Source organism: Neophocaena asiaeorientalis, unplaced genomic scaffold (genome assembly GCF_003031525.2).
Source record: "Neophocaena asiaeorientalis asiaeorientalis breed wild unplaced genomic scaffold, Neophocaena_asiaeorientalis_V1.1 scaffold245, whole genome shotgun sequence".
NCBI classification, from domain to species: Eukaryota; Metazoa; Chordata; class Mammalia; order Artiodactyla; family Phocoenidae; genus Neophocaena; species Neophocaena asiaeorientalis.
In genome coordinates this window covers 2,330,634-2,358,309 of record NW_020173953.1, presented here as the reverse complement: position 1 = coordinate 2,358,309, position 27,676 = coordinate 2,330,634, and the positions used below count along the sequence as shown (strand labels likewise).

The window sequence follows — 27,676 nt, the reverse complement described above, 5'->3', positions numbered from 1 at the left end:
ATATATGAATATATATGTCGTGTGTGTGTGTGTTTCACACTGTCTGGTTTCTCTTTGCTAATGAATACTATTTTGTAAACATAACTGTGTAAATCAACTGTTTGTATATTAGAGTCAATCAGCACAGAAGGTTTTTGTGTGAGAAGCATTTGGAGTTGAGAATAAGAATCAGGAGAACCAGGAAAAGTCTAGACATTCACCAGGAAGGTAGACAACTAAGGTGACAAGTGCAAACTTGCTTTTGCAGAGGGCTGATCTGGCGGTGGCTCCTCTTACCATCACTTACGTGCGGGAAAAAGTCATAGACTTCTCCAAACCCTTCATGACCCTGGGCATCAGCATTCTCTACCACAAGCCCAATGGCACCAACCCAGGGGTCTTCTCCTTCCTCAACCCTCTATCTCCTGACATTTGGATGTATGTGCTCTTAGCCTGTTTAGGAGTCAGTTGTGTACTCTTTGTGATCGCAAGGTAAGTTAGAGAACTACTAAACTTACAACAGATCTATGTCAGTCTCAGGTTGACCTGTATGCTCTAGAGGTAGAGATCAAGAACTTCAAAGTATTCTTTTAGTTTTGCCTGGTGTTCTATTCTGTCAAGTTCTCCCTCATAAAAGCCACTCTATAAATGAATATCTTCTAATTATTCATAAAGGTAATTTTAAAAGATAATAGGAAGACAATTTTATATATTATATTAATTTCATTTTATCAGTACTTAAAACAATGTAAAATGGTTATGTACCCATTTTTCCCTGAATTATATTGCCACAAAAGCAATAGCTCAGCTAATAAATCTAAAATGTTTCAACAGGAAAGAGAAAAGTTGTGTCCAGATTCTTGATCCCTGGAATATTCGCAAATATTAAGCAAAATAGAAAAAAGTTAGCTAGGAATTGTAGCAAATAAGAAGCACTGGATTAAACAAGATTTTGAAATCCTCAGGAATAAAAACAAATACTTTGAAAATTTTATAAAATTTATTTTTTTAAAAAATAGACAGTTAACAAGAGAATTCTGGAAATAACAATAAAAAGAAATAATAGTTATATATCCAGTCTGGAGGCATGAAATCTTTATGCTACCCTGATGTTTCAGTTTAGATTTTATTTTCTGAAATAACCCTACATTTAACCATTCTGCTCTACACAGTTTTTCAAAGGATTGTTATACCATTCAGTAGATTATATTTTCTAAATACCTTTGATACTGAATTGAAAACACAGCTGCTTTATCTTTCTGTTGGCTTAGACAGTTGATATCCCTAGACAAACCCTGTAAAAAAAATGATTGCTTTGTTATGTCCTCTATTCATTTTCAATCTTTTTCATCCTTCAACAAAACTCAGTGAACTTTTTCTCTAATCAATTTGTGTTTTCCCTCCAGGAATTTCTAAGAGAAATCTTTCTTCATGCTAGTTCTTTGTCATTGTTCACTGTATGGTTTTGATTAATGCCAGGTAACTCTTTCCCTAGCATAATTATAAAGAAAGCTGGGAAAAATAACCTACTTTGGAAAGGTCTTACAGATCCATAAAGCAGACATAGTAAAGGCAAATAAATGTGTGCTCTCATGTGTGGGTGAGTCACATATGTTCAATATGAAATGAATATTTCCAAGTTCTCTATACTTCATAAAGTGTACCATTACCAAATCCTAGACTGTTTTCCAAATTTTGTCCAGATATTAAATTACTTTTAAATAATGACCAAAGCTTTTTTTCCATGTATCTTACCTCATAAAATAGTATATTGTCAGTATGTAGAGTCATACTCTCCTTTGATACATAATCAGTGGTTCTCAACTAAGAGAGATTTTATCCTCCAGGGAACATTTGGCAATGTCTGGAAATAGCTTTTGATTGTTACAACTGAGGGTGGAGGATGCTACTGGTATATAGTAGGTAGAGTCCAGGGATATAGCTAAACATCCTACAGTGGGCAGGACAGCCCTCCCCCTCCAACAAAGAATTACCCCAAAATGTCAATAGCATCAAGTTTGAATAACCATGCTCTAAATAATTAAAGATGATAGTGCTTTGAGTATCAAATTTTCAAAGATGAATAACTCACCTTTGGAAGAGCATTTCTCATTACTGGCTCATAAGTGAAATGGATACTGCCCTAGAATGGCCATTGAATAAATGACCACCCTAAAGTGATGTACTCTCTAACAATAAATTAGAAATCTTGTGTTGGCTTGTTGTTCCATTCCTCTATTTGGGGCCCACACCTGCTGGGTGATTCTAGGGCTAGTAGAGCAATCCAAGCAGCAGAGGGCAACAGAGAAGTGAGTTTCCATATTCCCCAGCTCACTGCTTTGTCTAAGCAGTGATGCTAATGAGTAGAATAGGCAAGACAATGTTGATGAGCAAGTAATTACATCATTTATCACACTGACTTGATCAAATCAGTGAAAGAAAAAACCATGTCAACAGCAACCAGAAATTCTCACAAGCATACAGGTTGAAAGTTCTCTTTTACATTTGACACCAAGTGTGCCTTTAAATGGCCTTATTTTTACCACCAGAATATGTCAAAATAATGTAGCATTCAGTAGTTTTCCCCTCCTCATTTTGTCTGTTCCTCTATAACCTCCTGATGAACCAGAGCCTTACCTTTTCTAACTTCATTCTGTTTCGGTTAAGAAAGCAGCCTCCTTTCTCCCCTAGTCAATACTATCCACTCAACATTCCTACTCACCAAGTATCATTTATAAACCAGCTCTTCTTTATTTAGCTTATTCTCCTTGTCACTCCCTTCTCACTGTCTTTCCTCTCACTCTGGTTCTTGGGGAAGTAGAGATGTCATGCATCAAATGCAAACTTGCAAACAGCATGGTGGTAAAACATAGAAAATATAAAAATATAAAAAATAACTCCCTGCAGTGTACAAGTGCACTATCATGGGGATTGTACTCTCAGTTACATTCAGCTTCTCCACACCTTTGAATCCATTCCTGCCTCTACGTCATAAAGCCACTAAATATATTTTGGAGGTGATTCCCAAAGACAAAATCCTGATCTAATAAATGTGCCAATTCACTTTTACTTCCCACCATCATAGCTTGAACTTGGTCACTCTGCATCCATAAGCTAATATGTAAAATGACTTTCTGTTACCACCGCAGTGGTTTGCATTCAAAGTTAGTGAAATAGAAATGAAAAACAGCTAACCTCCTAATCATCTTTAGCTCTAGAGAGGCTTTTGAATTTGCTTTTTGAAATATATCCTTTCTTGTCTTTTTAAAGGGGAAAAATAAAGCCCATCACTACATTTAGGCTAATGAGCTCACTAGACAGAGACTTAAAAGCCATTTGCTGAAGTGAATTGAATTTATAAAGTTAGACAAACTAAGGAAAGCCATATAAATTTTTTAGTTACTATGACTTGTTACAAATGTGCATGTCCGTGTTTTTGTTTTGTGGTTGACATTTTTTAAATTACTTTTTGTAAAGTATTTAATCCCAAGGAATTATAACCATCATGAACACAAAATTTAGATAGACCAAATATCCAAATATAATGTCTGATTACATCTTATAATTTATGCTCATCTTCTTAAAATGAACATTTTTTAAGTTGGATTCTGGCAAAGAAAAATCAAGAAAACCTTTGACTATAACTCTACAGTTATAATACAAACCCAACAGTTATGCTACAAGATCGAATAGAGCTTCCTCCATTAAAAGATGAATAGATCTCCCTCTTCTTGATACATCCTAATATCTATTCTCAGCCATAAAAAGAATCTCTTAATTAGAAATCTTCAGTATGACCAGCATTTTATATCTTCCATTCAAGTAAAATCCTGGCATATATAAACATAAAACCAAAATGAACCTCTGTATTTCAATATAATGCTACTCTTCTATGTGCAAATTTTAACATAAATTCTAAGCATATTTGTCCCTTTCTCTGACATTTCACTAAAAATCAGTATCAGTTGAAGATAGCAGCTTCAGAATATCATTGGTGTGGGTCATGTATTAATCTTTCTCCCAGACTTCCTGGTGCTGACATTACTGTCACACTAGCTATCTTTAAGCAGGCATTAGGAATTTCAAGCTGAAATATCTACATCCGGTAGGCAACAGGTAGGTCTCTTGCATTACGAAAAGTCAGTGTCTTACAACACAGCATCAAATCACTATTTAATATTCCTCAGTCCACACACTCCCCAAGTCACTCAGAATCTCAGAGAGAAAGGATCTAAAATATCTCTGCAGAGCAGGCAGAATCACATTGCTGTTTAGACAGTTTTCTTTTTTGCCATAGAAAATTAGATTAATTGTTCACTTAGAACTGCAAAGTATGAAATACTGAAAAAAGACCAAGTTAGATGCGGCATTCCAAAGAGAAAAGTGGTGATCTCATTCATCAGAGCATATACAAGGGAGAAGTGCCAGAATATCAGGGGGCTGGTGGTTGCCAGGTTTTATGATCTGTTTAGAAAAACTCCCTCTTTTGAATGCATAATCTGCCTAATTTATTGCACTTAATATTTTAAAATTATTTTACAAGTGACAATGATATTGTTTAAGTAACGGCATCTTTACTCTGTGTACTGCTTCAATTGGTAGGTTCATTAATATTGGTATTCAGTTCTTCAGCTCAGCAAACTACTATGGTTATAAGAGAGTATAAATTCAAAACTTAATTATATTGTTGAAACAGTAATTAAAATGTATTGGCATGGCATTGTCAATTAAAGCTATATTCATAAGCTTCACAGGAACCTGCACTGTGTGCCCTGCAGCTGTGGAGAAGGTGCAGTCATGATTCAGATGCCATTACTGGGGGATAAACTACAAGGCTGTTATCCCAGTCTCCCTAAGACTTGATGAGGAGATGCTGTATACTTTTCAGAAGGTGTCTGGGGGTTTAGAGAATGGTTTTTCATTAAGAGGAACTGTCTGCCCAGTTCCTTGTGCATGATTCATAGTGTGCCCTGCTTTTCACTTTAGATAATGTATTCACTTTAATACCAACTCTCCCCAAGTGTCAGCAACTTGCTATTGTTTACTGCTGAAACCTTATGGCTGGAGAGCATTCCATATGTTCTCATTGGCTTTATGGTGTTTTAACATTACTCCTGCTTGCATTAAAAGACCCAATGGCAAACAGCAAAGCGTCCAGTGCTAAGGACTACTGCATTTAATCATTTCCAGATCACTTTACAGAGCACCTGCTAATGTCTTTTTGGAAAAATAAGTGCCCCTTGGAAAGATAGTCCTAAAATATAACCACAGAGCAGGGAGCTCCTTGGGCTGTAGAGATCAGACAGATGTTTAGAAAACAGAGGAAGAACCAAAACTCTTCAGTTCCTCAAATTTTTATTTTAACACACCCTAGAGATATCTGGATTCCCTCTTCTTTAAAAATAAGGAAACTGAAGCCAGTGAGCTTAAGTTACTTATTCAAGGTTGACTTCCTAACTAATGAGGGTTGGTGATCAGGTGATCACAATTCATAGTTCTGGAAACAATTCAAAATGAATCTAGAGTGTCTGAATCTAAAACTCTCCATTGAGACATGCTGTGTCCTTAACAATAATGAACCCCTGTGCCTGGGCCAGGATACTTCTAAGTTTGAACTTTATCTCTTCATTTAAGGATTGTGACTTTTATCTCCATATACAATCATAAAAACATTAATACATCCCAATCCAGACATTCTTTTTGTTTATTAATTGTTTCAAACTTGCAGCTCCTTTGATTCATTATGAAATCACTAGACTACATAGACTCCTTTAAACTTCTATCCATAGATACCTCTTGAAGTCCAGTCACCCCTCTGTTTTTGTGCCTTCCACAGCACCTAGCAACACAGAATCTTGATACTGTAGCTGGTATGCAACAGTGTGTGTGTCACTGTCATTGCTACTTTGTGGGGTAAATACTCGGGATGAGTGAACCTCTCTTTAACAGTCCATCTAGTTGTTCAGTAAAATGGAAATGAGTGAAAACTCAGAACAATTTAGTAGACATAGATCTGAGGAGTACAGTTCCAGACAACCAATGGGCTTTGCCTACAACTCAGAAGTCTGATAAATATAATGCCTAAAGTCTCCTTCGCACTTTGCCTACCAAAGCTGTAAGTTTATGAATATGGCCTACTGTTTGGTTTGATGCGTCCATCATTAGCTGTTGGGTGTTCTGCATTGTTCAGCGGGTTTTCACTGGTGCCACATATATTTATCTCATGTTTACAGACTGTTTCTGTTAACTACCACAGGTTTACACCCTACGAGTGGTATAACCCCCACCCATGCAATCCTGACTCAGACGTGGTGGAAAACAATTTTACTTTACTAAATAGTTTCTGGTTTGGAGTTGGAGCTCTCATGCAACAAGGTACAAGGTTGCGCATCTTTGTCACACACATCCCACAGTCTGCTGACAGGTTTTCATGCTGGTAAATTCCACCAAGAAGATAGAGGGTAGGATAAAAACTATCTCAGGAATCAAAAAGATAGAACCCAGCTTCCTAGACAGTTCTAAAAATAAAAAAATATGACAGAAATGAAACTCCTTTGCTATATATCTAAAATAAAACTTACTATCAAGCAATGAACACAAATTTTCCTAGAGAGAAGGAAGAGATAAATTACCTTAGAAACTGTTTACAAATTGGCATAGATGGAGATATCAGTCTTTTCCTAACTTCACAAGTTAGAGGTTGAAAAGGATTAAAGTTTGAATCCTTTGAAAATTAGGTTGAATTACATTCTTCCAATAGCTCACAGTACCTAAAACTGTCAACTAATTACCACTCTGACAGACCCTACAGGGATTCATCTTAGCTTCCCGGTAACCTTTTACGATCTCCGTCAGTTGGTAACCATAGCAACAGTAAACTGGGGAAGTTGGGGGAAATGAAATTCAAACCATAGGAATGTAATATATTTTATACATTTTCTATGATTTGGAAGATTTTGATTTTGGTGGGGAGGGAGGAGTGAGTTGTTTTAACCTTTGGAAGAAATCCAACTCTTTTGTGGATATTCCTCAGCTTTGATTCCAAACGTATGATATAGAAAACCATTCTCAAGATAAGTGCATTTATTTAAGAAAATCATAAGTCACAGATGCTGTTGTGTTTGGAATATCTGCTCATTTGACAACAAGTTGCAAAATAAATTGGCAAAGGAAATTTCAACTAGGATATATATTAAAGATGTCTGTTACTTAGGTGTGAACCCTAAGGATTTTCATGAGGGAGTTGTTATCATCTACTCGAAATGTATATAGTCTGTCTCTAAAAATTCCAGGGAGAGAGAGCAAGGGTTTCTAGTGTGGAAATACAAAATAATTGAAGAGAGTGAGTAAAACCTCTCATCATGCAATTAAGTGTAGTTTATTCAGGCACTGCCAAATAGGTTTAGACACAGCACCTGATTTACTAGAAATCACTTGCATGAGTTTAGAGCATAGCACAGAACTATAAATCCTGCAGGAAAACTCATTAGATGACATATACTGCTTTACCACTGCATTTACTTTTTAAGGCATTTATCTTGTGAACAATTACTTTCAAAGAGTGAGAGACTCCCCTCCTTCCCTATAGCTTGCCTTCCTGTGCCATTAGAATAGAAAAATATAGACTTGGGTTTCATAGAGCACATGGCAAGTCTGTGCATGTACATATGACTGTGACTGTCTTCTGTCATATGAGTGTTCCCGCCCCTAAAATTTCTCTTTTATATTCTACCTGTTTGGAGTTTCCCATCATCCACAGCAAACCGTGGGATGCAGTGTCTGCTAGTTACCACTACCTTGGGTACGTGACAGTCAACCCCAACCAGACTCTGCTTGTTTTTCAAGAAGTTTAAAATATTTGTCAGGTGAAACATATATTGAAATGTAAAAATTTGCAGTACTGGTGACTGTTAGTGCATTTGTCCTTAGCATGTGACATTGGACCAGGTAGCTAACTTATGTATTGACTGTTGTGCTCTTGTTAGCAGAAGCTTATCACTGTACTCACTTGGAAATCATTTTGTTTAATTTCTTTTTTAATGTGATGATCAGGCTTTCTCTTTTCTACAGAGCGTGAGCAAAGTCTGGATCAGGATTGGCTGTCATGTCTGCCATAAAAGGCAGTAAAGAGACTTCAGCAAGTATTGTCTCTCATCCCAAATATTTTCTAATGATGTTTTATTCTATTTTTATTACTTTCATAACTTCATACTCTAGAGTTCTGAACTTAGAAAAATCATCTCTACTTGAGCGAAGTCATTTCTAAGTATGTAAATTAATGTTGAGAATCATGAAAGTCACAAAATTGTGTGAAATTTTTTAAAAAGATGAAATGTTGAGAAATATAATTCATACCATCTACCAAGGGTTTGAAATGTAACCTGAGTAGGTTTCTACAAATTATTTTTATGTTCCAAGACCACTTCATCCAAAAGTATAAATATGTATTAGTTTAAAGTGTGATAGATGTGAATTTATCATTACATGTCAACAGCTGGTTATCCGTCTGTCCAGTTTTACTGCCATATAATACATAATTATACAAATAATAAATTAAAATCTGATCTTTTCACAAATGCAGCCAAATAAAATAAGGATAAATTTACAGCAGAAAATCTATACCTATAAGCTAAGAAAATATATCTACTAACTATATTACCTATTTCCCACGGCTATTTTATGAAATAAATGGTATTATAATGATAGCCAACGAAAAATCTAAAATAATATCACACTGCCACAAGGCTGCTAGATCAATGAAGTACAAAGATATGAAACAAACTTGGGCATTAAACACACACATACACCCACAGGCATATAAATCCCATTAAACTGAAAGATTAAAACAAGAGAGCAACAAACTATTCTACTAAATTCTTAGAGGCAATTTAATGAAAACTGTTATAAATCTGAGTATTATTACACACCCAAATTCAAACAAACAAACAAAAGAAGGAAATAAAAACCACAGTGAAGCCATTAACCTCATTAAAAGACAATAAAGCACAAAGATACCTAATAACTTTAGAAGAATACATCTAATTCAAAGTCAAGAAACTCTGCCAACCTTTATCTGCTTACCATGAGCTGGCTTTGATTTCATGAGCAATATTTGTATCTGTTTATAGATTAAACTTGAGCATAAACTCATGTATTTGTAGATTCGTAAACTCCAATGTCCCCTTCTATCTTAAGTCATTAACTACAAAACTTCAAAACACCCAATCAGAAAAGTGAAAGACTCCTTTAAAACCAGGTAATTCACCTGCTGAACTTCATACTTTGGATTTTTTAACTTAGGGTTTTTCCCTTTCACTTTTTAACTGGTCCCATAAACTCTAACATTCCTCCAACTTCATGGAGGAAATGCTAAGTACAGAACCAATGGTGAATTTCAAGCAAGCAGATTAACCAAAAATCCATCCATGAATTGATAAAATTGGGGTAAGTGCTGCATATACCCTTCTGTCCCTTTTGATTCTACTGTGGGATTTATGGCCTTCCATAAGTTTGATCAAAAGTTTTGAGCTAGAGAGTTTTCACAGATGTTTGTCCTTTGTGTAGGTAAACTTCACACATGTACCCTTTCTTTAAGAGAGAAAGGTTTTTTTGGTAAATACATTAAATGCCTCTATATTACCTTTTTACAAATAATCAGGAATCATCTGATAACATCTAAAATGTATGTTCTTAGCAGAAAAGGCCCCTTTCCACCTGCAAAACAGCCAGTCTTTGAAGTATAATTTAAAAATAGTACTTTATTTGAGGACAAAATTGTGCCTTTTCAGTGAATATATTATTTTCAGTTAAATAAGAATCTACTTTAAAAAGTAATTTTGACTTCAAAAGTAACATAAAGCAATAAAAAATGATTCATCTACTGTCAAATATGGCTGCATCCAATTTCATTTGATTTGTGAAACTCCAGTGTTTTATTAAAGTACATGTGATAAATGACATGATATGTTAATCTTTTGAAAGTCTCTCTCATTCTTTAAGATTAAATAAAAGTAAGTTAGCATTTTAAAGCTTTCACAGTTGTACAACCTAGAACATTTTATTTCAAACAATAAGATGCATATCAGACAGTAAGAAAAGTCCAGAAGTCTGGGATTGACTTTTCAGCAGAAACAAGCAAACAAACTCAAATCTAAGCAACTAAACTATATAAATTTTAAACATAGAATATCTTAGGGTTAAAATCATGTAATGCCTTCAAATGTCAATAAATCACATTTTAAACAGCAGCATTGATAAATGATAAAAGATCACTTAGATTTTGCTTCATTTTCTTAAAAAATGCATCTATTCACCTACACGCAAGAGAGTAAAACCTTGATAGATTTATAGTTTTGTGTCACAAAAATGCATTATCTCTCTAGGCTAGTGTCAAATCACGGGTCTTCCCTTCTCTCCTAACTGTTTAACTCTCTTACTCTGACGATACCATCACAGGATCAGAGTTGATGCCCAAAGCTCTATCAACCAGAATAGTTGGAGGGATATGGTGGTTTTTCACGCTAATCATCATTTCATCCTACACTGCCAATCTGGCTGCCTTCTTGACAGTAGAGCGAATGGAATCCCCCATTGATTCAGCAGATGACCTGGCAAAACAAACCAAGATAGAATATGGGGCAGTCAGAGATGGATCAACAATGACCTTCTTCAAGGTAAGGAACTGACAATATATTCTCAGCGGTTATCTCATACTGAGGGGAGGATGTTGTGGAATGAGAGTCCGTCCAAAAAAAACCAAAAAAATGTTAGGCAACTTTTTTATAAAATAAAATGTCTAATGGCAAAATCTGATTACAAGGTACCCTCAGCTGTCACATAAAACAATTTCTTCAGTGCCCATCTAGGTATCATTCCCTCTATCCCCAATTGAGTACACTCAGATCCACAGGTCAGTATCTTCAATATCTTTTCTTGTCTTTATACCCATTAATTAATCACTCATGTATAGAAGCCACAAAAGTAAAGATTACTTAACCTGAAATTATGACAATCAGAATGCTTGAATATCTTTGTTTTGTTCTTCCTGTTCTGTACTGGATGAGGCAGGAGCAGATGACAAGTAAATGTGTTGATACTGGTATTTATTTGGAAAATTAAAACCAAAAGTATCCCAGGGGACTCCAGTCTAATATTGCATTTGCACCAATGGGGACAGTGCTCCTAGAGCAGCCTGAAGCCTTCCAATAGCCTTCCGATAGCCTTCCTATAGTTAGAATCAATATGGTTTTAGTGTCAAGTGCATTTTGTTGTTCAAGTCGTTTTAATTACTTACCCAGAATAATGAAACTGATTTCTACCTTGCTTACAGAATAAGCTGCAGTACTTTTATTATCAAATCTCAGATACTATATCTCCCATGGGGGGAAAATGGATTTTAATAGATCCTGGGACCTTTAGAGATGACAAAAAACCTTAGAGATCAGAAAGTTCAGCCCTTCACCTTACTCATGAAGTGAACAAAACCCACAGAAGCTAAATTATTTGCTCAAAATCACACACTTGGTTTATGACACAGCCAGGCTAGAACCTTCTTGTAAGAGGTACTTGTGCATGTGAAAAAAAGGAAAACAGCAACTGTAACCAAAATAAACTCTAAAAACACCTTTGTCAACGTTTCACATCCAGATTACTGAAAATGAAGTTGTCACCCAAGGTTTGAGAGGACTACTTTGACTTGTGAAGAGTATTTATTTAGAGACAAAAAACTAAGGGTAAAAAAAAAAGGGAACACTTCTTTGTATAGCAGTATTATTTCACAAAAATATGTATTACTTATGCAGTAAATGCAGTTTAACATTAAAATAATAATAAATAAACAAATAAAAACTTACTTGTTTTAAGAGTAAACTATACCCAGAAGTATATAAAAAAGAGTAATGTAAAAAGTTAGGATTTTTCTTTTCCTCTATGTTAAAAAAAAGATGATTTTTAAACTTTTTTTTAATTTTAAGAAATATGACATTGATTTAATGAAGGTATAAAGTGTGGTGATTCTTTCTTCTTTGGACAAGTGTTGTTTTCAAGACAAATTACATTAAATGTATGGCTTTCCAACTTTCTGAAAGCTTGAATTTTCCTAAAATCAGTACTGTAAAGAAACACGTTACCCACAGCTAGTAATTCATCACAACACTTGTCAAAAACTAGGAAAATTACCTGCAAGGCATATAGGACAGAGAGACACTGCCAAAGGAGAACTGAGTATGTCTGAAAAACATATCTGAAATGATTTACCTCTTTCACCAGTATCAAAAAGTTTTAAAGTATTGGGAAATGGGCGAGTAGAGGTAGAGAAGATTCTACTACTACTAAGATGCACATTATAAATATAAAAGAGGGAGAGGCTACCCTTTGAAAAAGCCATAGATCTGACTTCGCCACTGTGAAAACAATCAGTGTATTCACAAAGTATCCTTTCATCTCATTTTGATTTGTCTCTGTTCACATACCTTTGAATATAAAGGGTGCTGGTTCCCACATTTCCTGGCAGGACCCTAGAGTGACTTGGGTGTGCTTGGATATTGTATTTCCCTGAAATAATTCTATGTTAATCTCGCAACTGTACTAGCTCATAACTGCACACTCTGTTCCTAAATGCTTTCCATACAGTATTTCATTTTACCCTTATAAAGGCCAACTGAGTTAAGAACTAAGATTATCCCCATTGTTTGATGAGGAAAATGAGGTATAGCTCAGTTAAATAACTTGCCACAAATTTATAAAGCTACTGATGAAAGAGTCAGTGTTCAGACAAACTTCAGGGAGTTCTAGAAGTTCTACCCTCCTTGAGGGTAGACAATTGGTCTCTTTTGTTTGTCATTATATCCTCAGAACCTAAAACAGTACCTGGCACATAGTAGGTACATAGTAGAGATAGTAGGCACTCAGAAAACATGTTTTTAATAAATGAACAAATACACTACTGAAATCTAAGAGCGATGGACTCTATCAGAGGAGAAAAAGAGAGAAGGAGGAAAGAAGGAAAGAAGGTACATAGTAAAGATAGTAGGCACTCAGAAAACATGTTTTTAATAAATGAACAAATACACTACTGAAATCTAAGAGCGATGGATTCTATCAGAGGAGAGAAGGAGGAAAGAAGGGAGGTGAGGAGGTATCTTTGTTCAGGCTGCTATAATGAAACACCACAGACTGGGTACTTAATAAATAACAGAAATTTATTTCTCACTGTTCTGGAGGCTGGAAGTCAAGATCATGGTTGAATGAGGGCTCTCTTCTAGGTCACAGATTTTATGCTGTGTCCTCACATGGTGGAAGGGGCATGGGTCTCACAGGACCTTCTTTTATAAGGGCACTAATCCCATTCATAAGGGCTCCATTCTCATGACTTAAACACCTCCCCAATGCCTCATCTCTTCATGCCATCATTTTTGAGGGTCAGGATTTCAACATATGAATCTGGGGGGACACATTCAGACCATAGCAGGAAGGATACATAGAGATCCACAGAGGAAGAGACACTGTCCTATGTTCCTCGATTTAAAAGTTATCTTGTAGCCTAGCAACAAGAAGGAATTTATTTGCAAAAAGAGAACAAGGACTAAATCCGATTTAATTTTCCCCTTGAGGGAGGCAAGCTGTCAGAAAGCTTCAGAGGGATACACACTCAGCATTTTTAAGCTGCATTATTCTGCAAGGGAAAGAAATGTTCCAGCATTTTAGCTCTCAGGGTAGTTCTACCCTGTCACTGAGTGACAGCAGTTAAGGTCACAAGGACTCAGTTTTGACCTGGCTCTACATTAATGTATCACTGCCATTGAGGCTTCCCTCCCTCCCTTTCTCTCTTAATCAAAGACAGTATCCTCTCTTAAGCTGTTGAATCAATAAGGAAAGCTGCCTTTGCCTGGTCTAACCTAGCACATTCTGATCTACTATTGGGACATAAGCCTTGCTCACATGGGTCCCAGCTGCATTCAATCACAAGGAAACTTCTAATAAGAAGCACTTTTCCATCACACAGTGTAACTAAAGTGCTTTTGTCCCCCCAGTACTCCAAAAATATCCCTTTGGCACATCCAAATGGTGAACCTGTCTCTTTGCTTTCAAGATGACTCTAAGTTGTTTTACAGCTGAAGAATAGGCATTTGCAAGGAGGAAAGGAGTATGGAAGTTACCAAAATCCATAAACAAACAAAATACACTAACCCCTCATATGTGGTCTCTTGGTCACAGTTGAGGGATGTTTTTAGTGAAATCTCTGCTTGAAAAGTGTGACCAGAAGTTGCTCACTAAAATTTCCATCCAAAGCCATTGACTTTTTTTTTCTAGACTTTGTCATTCTTGCAGAGAACAAGACCTTAGATTTCAGATTTGGATATTTGATTTTCAACATGAAAAAAAGTTGTTGTTTTTTTTTAAATAGGTCAGGTGAGGTTTCACTATCCATCATCTGAATTCAGACAAGGCTGAGGGAATAAACTGACATTTATTAAGCAACTGCTGGGTCAAGGTACTACATGTCTGAGACAAGGGAAGCTGAAGCACTTTTCCTTCATTGAATCATTTGTATGTAGAACAACCACAGTGATCACCAGGGACTGTATTTACGCAAAGAACTGAGATTAAATCGTAAATGCAATTACACATACATTCACAAAGATTTACAGATGGACACCTCAAGATCCTGGCTGATGCCCATGAAGAAAAGAACAACTTTAAGTTTTGTGGCCAAGGGCACTTAGTCAATGATGCTTATTAAACATTACACTTCCTCAAGGTCATCTGCACCCTATGGATGATATAACGTCTATTTGGTGAAAGGGTGTCATTCACCAGTAGACCAATTACCGGGTCAAAGTTAAAGAGAGGCAGAGTGTTTCATCAACTGTCCAAGGACTGTTGAAGATATTTTAGCAGATCCTCCAAATATCAGGGGACCATTTATTTGTCCTTGGCTAACAATTTTAAATAGAATATTTTTATAAATCAGTATACCAATAATTCAGAACTTCAAGAGACGTCATTTAAGAGAATTTTTAACAAACTCCCTTTGATTTTCTACTCAGGATAATACTAATTAATAATATGATATTAATTATATTGGTTTTTCATCTCTCTGCTGCTGAATTGTTTGGTCCTTTCAATTGTTTCAAAATCTTAAATGATAAAGGCTTTTCCTGCCCTCCGCACTGTCTGAGACCACCCTCAGCATCTTAAGAAATACAAAGAATAGTCAGTTCACAGTCAAATTCTGTGGACACAACTTGGGGACAGATTTCCTAAGGCCGTTTCCTCTTTTATACCCAAGAACATTGACAGCAACGGCATCCAACTACAACTTTTGCTTTTAATATGGAGCACTAAGGCACTGATTTTCTCCATGTCTCATAAAAAGTAGGACATGTGCAAAAATTTTTTCTCTGTGTAATTCTATTAATTACACTTATGGATAAATGGAATAGCCCAAACTTTGATCTCACAGTGATAGTTTATCAACTCATTTTTTTTTCCCAGATGAAGAAAGGATTATCATGTAAAAGCTTAAGAACCATTTGAGGCCTGAAAAAAGAGATTTCTCAATGTCTCTTGCAAACCATCATCCAAGTGAAATAATGGTTTTGGTTCATTGTTCAGAGATTAGGGATACCAGCCAGTCCTCTCAGGAGTTATGACTATAATAAAATGCTGTGATATAAATTAAAACTTACAGTAAAGTTTTGTTCTAGAACCTGGGTTCAAATTCTGACATTACTGCTTATTAGCTATGTAGACCTTGGTAAGTTATTTAAACCCTTTGTACCTCAATTCTCCTGTCTGTAAATTGAGGATAATATCTAGCTCAAAATATTATTTTAAGAAATAAATAACTTAATAGAGGTAGTGTGTTTATAATACTATATGGCAAATTGGAACAATAAAAATGTTAAATAAAAAAGGGAAAAATGTTAAATATTATTATAATTCTCACCAAAAACATCATCACCATTAACATCCAACCCTTACTTTTAGCTATTAGTCCTACTTTTTTCAACTTTCTGAATTTACAAAAAAAAAACCAAAAAACTCTAGTTTGGTCTTTGTTCAGCTTCCTTACTGATCCTGGGAGGTATGCCTTCTGCTACTGGACAGAAAAGTCCAGAGAGAGTGCCAGTGCCCAAAATCTCTAAGACTTTCAGAGGCCAAGTCAGACAAAGACCTCAGTCCTTGGAAGCTTTGCTGAGCACATATAGGAATTAGCAGAAGAACCACTTCCAGATGGTAGATAAGCAACAGATGGTGAGGCTACCCTCAGAATTCAGCTGAGAAGCAGAATAAGGCAGTTCAACTCAGTTCAGTTTAATTTATATTTTTTCCAGGATCTCCGATTTGACCAGTTTTTGAGGTTGTCACTGTAAGAGATAGGAAGGGGAAGATATAAACTTTTTCAAGGCTTGAAGACCTGAATAGCAATAAAGAAACAAGATGCACACAGACGTGTTAAATACAATGCAACATGTGGTTAAGTAGCATGCCTTGTGCAGACAGGAAGTGGTATGAACATCAGAAGTCCCTGTGAGCCAGAATGGTAGAAAATACTCATGTAAGAAATGCTTCTCAGTAGCAGCTTGCCCTGTAAAAAATCACTATCCTCTCAGACCCAAGTCAGAGGATTACACAGATTAGATCATGATTCAGTCTAAAATGACTTGAATAAAATAGGTTTAAAAAAATCGTAACAGACTTGTCATTACTGGCTTTCATGGTCTGGGGACTTTGGACCAGCTGTGGGAATGGACTCTCTAACCTTTATAACCTCCTTCCAGAGAGTGGTTAGGTGCTATCATTAACCCAGAAGACGTTTCAAGAAAGTTACTGAGCACTGCACCAGTGGATGTGAAGCAATGAGCCATTATGGGGAGACAAGTTTCAGACAAAAATAGTCACATAGTGAAGCACAAAATGAAAGACATTTCACAAACTTCTCTGTATAGGAAGGCATGCTTCACATAAGAGCTATTAGCTGATGTTTGAAAGATCTAGCTAATTTTACCTTCAGTGTCCAAAATGTTAAGTCCCTATAGTTTAAAAATGTATTTGTTTAGGGAAAAATCCATGAGGTCAATTAAAGTTAACCTTTTTCAAAGCCTGTTATATTGCCTGTAATGGATCAATCTTTAGACAGGATAAAAACATGAAAAATGTTTTAGCAAAGGTGTTTAAATCCCACTGAGGGAATTTTTTTAAAAGGGAACACATGAATTTATAGCCTAGGAAATTCTGCAAATGTCATAACTTTCTATCAATTCAAGATAAGAGCAAAATCAACTGCAATGATCATATTATATACATTTGAAAGACACAGGCCCCTCACTATAGTATAAATGCTTTCATCTGAGAGTCTTCCTTCAAAGTGATTTTTTAAAATTAAATCATATTTTTTTAAATCCATGAGAATTTTTTTAGCATCTTTATTGGAGTATAATTGCTTTACAATGGACACTATTTACAATAGCCAGGACATGGAAACAACCTAAATGTCCATGAGAATTTATTATTTCATGAAATGATAGATCTGATCTTGTGTTAGAGGAAATGGTTGCTTTTAAGGCAACTATTCACCTCTGATATATCTGCTTTATAAGTTTGGATTTCTACATGGCTGATTTCCATGTCTTTGACTGATTTTTAAGGTGTTGTTTTTTTTTTTTTGAAATCGGCATTTATGTAAAGTAAAAGTAAATTGGAGATCAGATTTTTAAATGTAATTATATTTGATGTTTTATTTGTTCAATAAGCATATATTTACCATATTTATATGATCATTTTTGACAAGATAACAAAAATCAAATATCAATAATCTACCTTCAGTGTATATGTGTGGGGTATGGATATATGTAAAAATAAACATATAAACAGGTATATATATAAAATCTTTAAGTATGTTGGTCTGAAGTAGAATTGCACAGTTGTTCATTCTACTGAATAATAGGATTATACATCTTTACTGTAGAAGCCCTATAACCTGGTTGAAGAAATAATGTGTTAAATAATGTTTATTTCAGTAAAAATGAAATATTAGAGGGATATGTCTATAAAATGCAGGTTCTATCAGTCTTAAGATTGTATTACACTCCAGAATTTACACATACTTTTCCTGTTATAGCAGAAACCCTGAAACTGAAAACAATGGAACTATATGAAATACAAAATAAGGAAAAATATAAACAATATCTACATTTCCTTCCAGGTTCCAACTGTTGCACTTCCTAAAACACTGTCTAATTTTTTTGTCTAAACAAATATAAGCTGTCTAAATTCATATAAATTGTTTCCATGCATTGTGTCATGACTACAAGATTTTCAGCAGCTCTAGTTATAATAGAAAAGTTGCCACAGCTATTTACTGAAACTATTTCTTAAGAAAATGTGTCAGTGATGTTAAAACATTAGCCGAGTCATAAGTTTGATGTTCTGTATATTAAAACAAACAGTTGATTCCCTATAGTTAAGAACATAAACCCTGGAGCCAGATTGCTGGGATCAAATCCTGGCTTCATCATTTCTTTATGTGGCATTCTGTTTCTTCATCTGTAAAGGAGAAATAATAATGGTATCTTTCTCATATGAACACTGTGAAGATTAAATAGATTAATACATGCAAAGTGCTTAGAATAGTTTTGGGCACACAGTAAACACTGCACATGCTGGTTATTATTACTATTTTCAATAAATAATTTTTAACTGCACAGAGACCCATTGTAAATTATTTCCCATTGAGTGTTTAACTTGCATGCATTATGGGAGAAAAAAGAGAAATAAACAACAGTCATCAGATGGTGATACAGTAATACTCCCTTATAACAGATTTTAGATGAAAAGAATGTTTATTCTTTGCCAACATTTCATCAGCATCAGAATAGCCACATAATCAGGTTTAACCAGACAAAGTAAATGCACTTAACCTTGACTCCCTTCTAGGATTAAAAAAAAAAAAAACCTGGATGATTTCAGATTTAATAAATGAGGACTTTTCAGTTTTTGTGACTTTTGATAAGAAGCTCAGAGTACTTTACAAATATTCTAATTCACGTTTGACATATTCAGTGAAATAAGTTGCAATCACTGTTTCATCTTTTTAAATATATATCATTTAGAACAATTTAGCAGGCTGAGACTATAGAAGATTTACAAGTGCAGAAACATCCACACTGTCATTCAAATGGTTTGCTAAGTCTTTTAATATTTATGATAATGTCCCATGAAGTATGCTTCTATTTTTAAGAATTATTAAAATCTGTCTTAAAAATAGTCTATTAAAAAGAAATAAATCTAATTTAACTACTCTTAGAATAGTACTTTTTGACCAAACAAAAAATAAACATTACAGAACATGGTTGACAGTGGATGGAACTCAAGAATAAGGAGGAAAGAGGTTGTGACTCTGTATTGGTTCTTTCACTAACCAATATGACCCCTGGGTGGCACTTAACTGTCCTTGATGTCAGGACCTGCATAAGTAATATGAAAAGGTTGGTCTAGTGAGTAGAACCTGTGTGTTGAAGGGTCCTTAAGTGAAACTCATCCATCCATGAAATTCTTCTTGTATGTTTCCAGTAGTAGAAAACTCACTATATCCTAAGGTGCTTGAGCCATCTATAGATATTTTTAACTGTTAAAAAGGTTATTCCTTAGCCACATTCTGGGTCTTCCTATTTATCTAAGCTCCCCAGCTTGTCAAACAGTCTATAATTTCAAATGTAGAATACAATGGATCCCCACAACAGCAAACTTTCTAAATGATGAAAGAGAACTTTAAATAAAAGCAGAAGGGTGCTATTCCCTGTCCCATTATGTTTACCATTATTAGACTGGAGCAAAAATAGTAGGAGGGGGTCAAAGAAATTTAGAATGCTCCCTATGCCTTCAACTTGAGCAAGTCCCCCAAGTGATCATTGTCTTAGAAAAAGTTCTGCTGTTCAATGGTTCAAATTCCATGCCTGCTAGATTTCTCTTCCAGTACCTCAGGCAGTTCAAGCCTAGAACAACCTTCTACTCCAAAAAGGAAGAAGTAAGTGTGGTTGAATTAAATCCATGACCTTCAGCTCCACAGAGCAGTGCTAGTTAATGTGTGGTGGTCAACACAAACGTGTTGACTCAGGGAACATTGTGTTACTAAGCTGTGATGAGATAAAAGAAATTGAGAGTAAGACTTTAGAAGTTCTGTGGCTCTTGGATATTGTGGTGGCACCAAGAACATGATTAATGAGGGACTTTCCTGGTGGTGCAATGGTTAAGAATCTGCCTGCCAATGCAGGGGACATGGGTTTAATCCCTGACCCTGGAAGACCCCACATGCTACAGAGCAAATAAGCCCGTGTGCCACAACTACTGAGCCTGTGCTCTAGACCCTGTGAGCCACAACTACTGAAGCCCTTATGCTCTAGGGCCCACATGCCACAACTACAGAGCCCAAGTGCTGCAACTACTGAAGCCCATGTGCCTAGAGCCTGTGCTCCACAACAAGAGAAGCCACTGCAATGAGAAGCCCGTGCACTGCAATGAAGAGTAACCCCCACTCGCCACAACTAGAGAAAGCCCATGCTCAGAAACAAAGGCCCAACACAGCCAAAAATAAAATAATAAAAAAAATTTAAAAGAAAAAGAACATGATTAATGGATACAGTTCCAATAATGTAGACCACTTTGAGGGCTATTAAGTGCCAACATGGTGAGCCGCGTCTGGTATGAGTGCATACTAATCCCACTTGGTAGCACCACAGATAGGTCTGCCATGCATGTAGATAGGTCTGCCATGGAATGAAAAATGCACAGTCCTTCACTGCAGGTAACTTGAGAACCACACCTGATTAGGCTCAATAGCAGATGTGAAGGTTTTGAGTTGAATCTTATCATCCTTTTCCACAACCTTCAATTCCTGGATTCCTAAAAGCACTCCTCCCACTTTGTTTCCCATAAATGAACGTGATCATTTACTTTGTTTTGTCCTCAACACCCAAAGACCAAAAAATACAGTTTTCTAACTATTTACAAAATTCATTTTTAATAAAATTTAAATACTGTGGAAAAAAATAGATGTTTTATGGATTTTTTTATATGAAAGCTAACTCCTAGCTGGATTAAATTGATACCAAGTAGCAAACAACCTCAGGGCATGAGTTCATGAATATAAGCTATATTGTCACAGGTAGATCAAATAAGACGAAGATCATTCTCAGAAGAATTTTGGCAAGATTGACATTCACATTCACCTACCCAAAATCAGCATAGTACAGTGGAAAGAGCATTGAATTAGATGTCAGGGGTCCAGAGGTCCAGTATTAGCTCTGATACTAACCAGTTTTGTGATTTTCATGAACTCTCCAAATCTTCTGTACCAAAATTTCCCCCTCTGTGTAAACAGCGTGAATGAGCCAATTTCTAAAGTTTCCACCAACCATAAAATTTCATAATTCTAAGAAAATTATTTTCCCTTAAGGTAGTTTTCTGGTAGAAGAATAATTTTCCCAGCAGTGCATTTACTGCCAAAAGACAGACTGACCTCCGTGCACTTGTACAAGTAGCTCTTTATTATAAATTTAGCATTAGCAGACTCTTCCAGGCTAAAATTACCCAACAAATGAGGCATTGAACCCTACCTCAAAAACATACCTTTTTAATGGAGACATGAACCTCAACTTTCAGATATCTGTGGGGGTGAGGAGTAATTCACAGGGGCCTAATCATGACAAAATGGTTTCCATAAAATACCAGTATCTATAAGGTACTGTATATTGAATTGCTATTTGTCTCACAAGACCTTCTCAAGGGGTTCTTCAAATACCTAACAATCCAAAATAAAGCTATCTGTCCTCCCTTAACTCATAAAGCCTACAGCGTTAACCCAGGTCTTAAACAGAGTTCGGAACTGAATGAGCCTTCAGGAACACTTGACCATGAATAACCACACTGTAGTTTATTCCACAGGTATTCCATTTATTGCTGTGGCCCCAAATCATGTTTTAAACTTCCTTGGACTCCTGAGATGATAAGCTCTGTGCCTTCCAAGGAAGCTCATGTGTCTGTGTGTGTGTGTGCGTGTGTACCACATACAACGCAAGAGCTGGAGTAGCTTGGAATTATCAGTAATTTTCATAATCTCTTCCATCTTCCAAATAAATGGAGGGGAGTGTTGATGCAAATGAAGACAAATACAGAAAAAAATTGGAACAATATGGTAATTACAGAATTAAATGTAAACTATTTACAGATCACTATTCAAAAGAATAGAAAATTTATACCTAAGCAATATGAAAACTTAGGCAGTATATTTTAACAAAAAAGTAAGATAATGAGATAGTGGAAGGTATAGATGCATATGTAATATATACCATATATATGGCTTATTACTGAATCAAGAAGCTGAAGAATAAAAGAAAAGACAAAATCATGAACACTTTCAAATGAAATTCAGTCCTCATTATCTAAAATATAATTGCAATTTAAAATTGAATGTATATTAAAAAAGGCTTATAGAAATACAGTAGGAAGAGTTTTCTGATCTGAATTTTAATATGAAAAGAGCATTTTCACTCTAAGTTTTCTAGAAAAGATAAGAGTAATTGGCAGTTCTTTCATAAATAAAGCAGAGAAGGTATGTGATTTATCCCAAGGCTGTCCCCTGCAAAGGAATGTTGGATCAGGTATTAAAACTTACATACAAGAAAAAAGCAAAACAATGCCTACTGAAGTTAAGTCGTTGAAGGCAATGGAAAAAATGAGTAGAATCTTGGGGTGATCTAGTCACCCCTTGGCCTAGTGGGCCTTAAGGACTTGTTCTTAAGTGGCCAGAGTTCCTTAGGCAAATGTTGTCATTGATACTAATCTTCTTTCTTCCCTACTGAAATCAGCCAAAGGATCTTGAGGCAATGTCTTACATCAGTTGGGTAAGATCTCTTTTTCCTCTACAGCTGCCTCAGTGCCTCCAAAGGTTTTCCTATAGTGAATTGGGCTCCTTTCAACTACCAAACTGAAGTCCCAGGATCATCAATACCGGTTTCCTACCTAAAGAGAAAGAATCCTCCCTATGCTATTTGAACCCCAGGAGTTTTGAATAGCTTTAGGACATATTTTCTCAGCACTCTCTGCTGGTGGGTGTGCTTTCTTTCCCTGCAGAAATCGAAGATATCCACCTACGAGAAGATGTGGGCTTTTATGAGTAGCAGGCAGCAGACTGCCCTGGTCAAAAACAGTGATGAGGGCATCCAACGAGTGCTCACCACTGACTATGCCTTGCTGATGGAGTCCACCAACATTGAGTATGTGACGCAGAGAAACTGCAACCTCACTCAGATCGGGGGCCTCATTGACTCCAAAGGTTATGGAGTGGGAACACCTATAGGTAAGAGAGGCAAGGCAGTAGCAAAGATTGAGATGGGCAATGTCATTTACAAAGTATAGAAAGGAATGGGCTCAGAGATATCTACTCTACATTCTGAGAAAGTCTACAATGCCTTCAGTGGACTAATAAATAAGGGAAATGACAGTACAGATCATAGGCATGCTCTGAATTGAAGATTCCAATATATTTAACCTAATAAACTTTTAACTCATTGTTTCTTTCAAGTTCTACCATTGCATATACATTTGAGTACATAGATTTTATTATTTTACCCCAAATATTGTTAAAAGAATATCTTCCTAATTAACACTCTTCTCATTATTTTCTTCAGTTCCTATATACGCCTGTATAGTTTTTTTCTATCTTAAATTATATTAGAATACAACAAAATTAACTATACATATAGATGACAAAGTTAAAGAGCTAGTGTTCTATGTAAATAGATAGAAAAGTAAAACTATATCTGTCAGAAGAAAAAGGATTAAGATTAAATTATAATTTGCTCAGGCAATATGTCAGATTCAATTAATAAAATCTCCAAATATTCTTAGTCCTTGATTTTGTACCACTGTTCAATCTAAGGATATTATTACCTTGTAGGCATACAGACCCACACAGCTAGGTCTTCTTGCATGTCTGGGATATAGAACTATATTCTGTATTCAAGGGACAATGACCTCCCTATAGAAAACTCTCTATTTCCCTCACTACAGAAACTGTATTGTATAAGGTTCTGATATGGTAGCAATCTGCTCTTCTCAAGTGAATCATCAGTAATTTTCTGATAAGCATTCCCAAGGGGAGGAATTGGAGGCCATCTTAGACCACTGGGTTAGTCCAGTAAGAAATCATAGTTACAGTTAAATCAGATAATTAAGGACCCAAGGTATATTATTATTTTCACCTGTTGAAAGGGATTATCCAGTTCCCTCAACACTAGACAGGGATCACAAACTCAAATGCTTACAGAAGCCAAGCAGGTACAATTGAATAAAGCTTGTTGGGTTGAAGAAGCAGTAGGGAATGGTAGCAAGTATGGAGAATTAGAGACAACATACTCATCTAAAGGGGGCAACTGCCTTTCAGGTCAGTAGCTGTGGGAGTTAGAGCCCAACATTATCAGATCTTCTATTTTTCATGAAAAAAATCAGATTTTACGTGAATACTCCTGATGGTTTAATTTGGCAATAAATTTACTTTTTAAAAAAGATTATGTAGCCCATATTCAACTTTTGATCAATACTAATTTGATTAACCAGGTAAAGAAGGTCAACTCTCTCCACCTTTGAACATGAATACATAACCAATTTGACTCCATGCAATCTATCTGATGCTAGAAATATATGCTATAAAGAAATTAACTTATATCAATTGGGTAAGATCTCCTTTTCCTCTAAATAAGTTGTTATGTATGTCCTCTAAATAAATCTTCAGAATGATTGGGCTAGGCAACCTGTAACTACCTTCTTGCCCCTTTATTTCCAATAATTTTTCCTGATGAAAATGCCAGTATTGCAAATGAAGTGTACATTTTTTTCTCAAGTGGTAAGCTCTCCTAAAACTAAGTCGGTGTGCTTTGCAGAGAACTCAGTGGAATTGTTAGACACTAACTAAAAGGTTACTATGCTTCTTTTTGATTTGAGAAAAAATGTCCTATCTCCCTAACCAGGCTTTATCACCTCATTTTATTTTTTTTATTTTTTTTTATAACCCTCCTTCCACCACTTCACAATAGCTCACAAGCAACAACCCCTCTTTGTGTTTTTGTTTTTTTTTTAAGACTGGAGAAAGAAGCTAGACATGTTATTTTTTATATCCCATCACTTCTGATTTTAGTTAAATGAACCATGAGTCAGACAAGAACACCAGGACTGGGTGCCTTTTCCTGAATCTTTTCAAAATCATGACCTTATGATTGATTGTAATACATTCTGTGTCTTCTTAGAAAAAGCAACTATAGTTTCTTAATGGAACCATCTTTAGATTAAATTATAAAGTTGAAAACTGTACTTTTACCATTCCATCATCAGCTCCATCTTCACCACCTTTTAATTCCCCTCTTTGCCCACCAAATTTCCAGTCTGGTAGTAATGATAGAAAATAACAATGTGTACCACTTCTTCTGAGAATATTTACACTATAATATGAGACTTTTAATAGGCATTTCTTCTACTGAATGAAATATAACTCTAAGGTCAAAATATTGGAATATTGGTGAGGAATGGGGAAGCATCAAGGGGTCCTTTCAGAAACACTCCTAAATTAATGCAGCGCTTTAAAAATGACTCAGCCTCCATGTGAGTGAGGCTGACCCTGTGATGAGTATCACTATATTTTATATAATATGATATAAAGAGATTTGAATATTCCAGTTCAGTCTACATTTTGCCAACCTCATGCATTCTCTGACATACAAATTCCAAAGTTGAAGAGTTTTTCCCCCTCCCTAGATGAAAAGAAATACACTCCAGGAATTTTTCATAGTGGTTATAAACCTGTCATCCTTTTAAAACTAAAACAATGAAGGAATAATTGGAACAGATGGCAGACCTCAGAGAGAATACATCCATTGGGAATACAGCTGTTGGATAAATTTGTGAGATGTTTCTTCTATGATGAATTGACTCTTTAAGAAAGATCAGCTGCTATTCAGGAAGATCCGTGCATATACATATGTATTTTTTTCAAGTGACTTGTAATAAATCACTTCCAATGTCATTCAGTCCATTTAAGCAACAAAAAAAAAAAAAATTGAAGCTAAAATATATTCAGATATAAACAATTCTCCACATACTTCTGGTCTTGCCCTGACTCCCTTAAGGCTTAAAATTCCTTCTCACAGTCAGATTGGCAAAGTTGCTCAGTCACAACACAAAATCGAAGACTTTGTTTCTTAGAGACTCTCAGGACAGAAGCTCTGGAAATGTGCCTCCTGAGGGACTTAAAATAAAACTTGAAGAGAACGAGAGCAGTTAAGGCTTAAACAGGTTACCAGGAGGCTGGAAATTACCTTCCTTAGAGACCCATCTTAAACAGAGAACCAATCCCCATCTGCCTGAAATATTTTAGGTATTGTACAGCCTGAAGGCAAAAGGAAAGCATCAGTCAGCATTTACTGAGTACCCACTGTGTATACTGCTATGATTACTGCTGCAATTGTTACCCTATGGATCATTCACACACTCTTCAAAGCACTTTCACGTACATTAAAGCAAAGCTCTCTTGATTCACTTAATTGTTCACATATTATTGTTAATGGTGCTAATTTTGACACTAACCATTATTCTGAAGTTGTTTAAGCAAGCAGCCAATATCTTTTAATTTGGCTGTCAAGAGCCATTTTCTCACCAAAAATCCATACTCTTAATTGATAAGCCACAATCTAACTCCAAAACATTTTGCTCTTCTTTTACACTTGATCTTGAGGGACTGACAATGACTTTAGGAAGTCTTGGGAGGAATGGGGAAAATGACACACGTCACAATATTAATCTTCTGCTTTTCTAACCATGCCCTAGAACATAAGGTATACGGGGGAGGGGGGAGATGGCATGGGGGTGAAGGGAGAAACTTTAATGAAAATAACACTAAGAGAGAAGTTAGGAGAATTGAGTTAAATTCTTGGCTCTACCAGCAACTATTATTTTCACCCATATCTTCACATCCTCAATTTCTTCAATTCTAAAAATAAGTAGACTGGGACTATACGGTTCCTAAGATCTCTTCTGGTTCTAAGATGCCACATTTTCCTATTTGCTACTTTTTTTGCATTTTTCTATTTCCACCAAGAAGAACGTTAAAGTTTACAAACAGAAAGAGCTAGAATGTACTACTTTCCTACTAAGTAGAAGAAACACTTACAAAAATCCTTAGTGTCCAAGGAAAAATTAGGGAAAGAAATCTTACCATCTTTTTTTTTTTTTAATTTCTTCCTTTGCTTTAATTAACATAGGAATCCAGTGTTGGACAAGCTGTGGCTGCAGGACCATGTTGATGCTCTCTAGCCCTAACATAATTAAAAGTTCAAAGGCATTACTAGAAAATAGAGTATAAATAATATCATTAAAGTGCTTGCAAATTTTCTAAACCTAGCTGAATGTTGTTTAAATTATTCAAAACCTACTCATAAGAGTATCTTAACAGGTGTATTAGTCAGTATGGACAAATTACTATAACCAACATCTGCAAATTTTTAGTGGCCAACACAAAACATATTTATTTCTTGAACTTGTCATGGTCCAACAGTGGGTTGAAACAGAGATTCTGCTTCATGCAGTCATCCTGGGACCCAATCCCTTTCTAACTGGTGGTTCCAGTATTCCTAGTGACTTAAAATCC

General features: G+C 35.7%; 1 protein-coding gene across 8 annotated transcripts in view; it reads left to right on the top strand.

Moving 5' to 3' along the window:
- GRIK1 (glutamate ionotropic receptor kainate type subunit 1) overlaps positions 1-27,676 on the top strand; it is a 415,584-nt gene that overhangs the window by 369,513 nt on the left and 18,395 nt on the right. For all 8 annotated transcript variants that reach the window (XM_024752904.1, XM_024752902.1, XM_024752906.1 and 5 more), the window contains 4 exons: positions 248-471; positions 6,236-6,354; positions 10,435-10,652; positions 23,113-23,338. In XM_024752904.1, the coding sequence (XP_024608672.1) occupies positions 248-471; positions 6,236-6,354; positions 10,435-10,652; positions 23,113-23,338 (787 nt within the window). The remainder of the gene's footprint in view (positions 1-247; positions 472-6,235; positions 6,355-10,434; positions 10,653-23,112; positions 23,339-27,676) is intronic.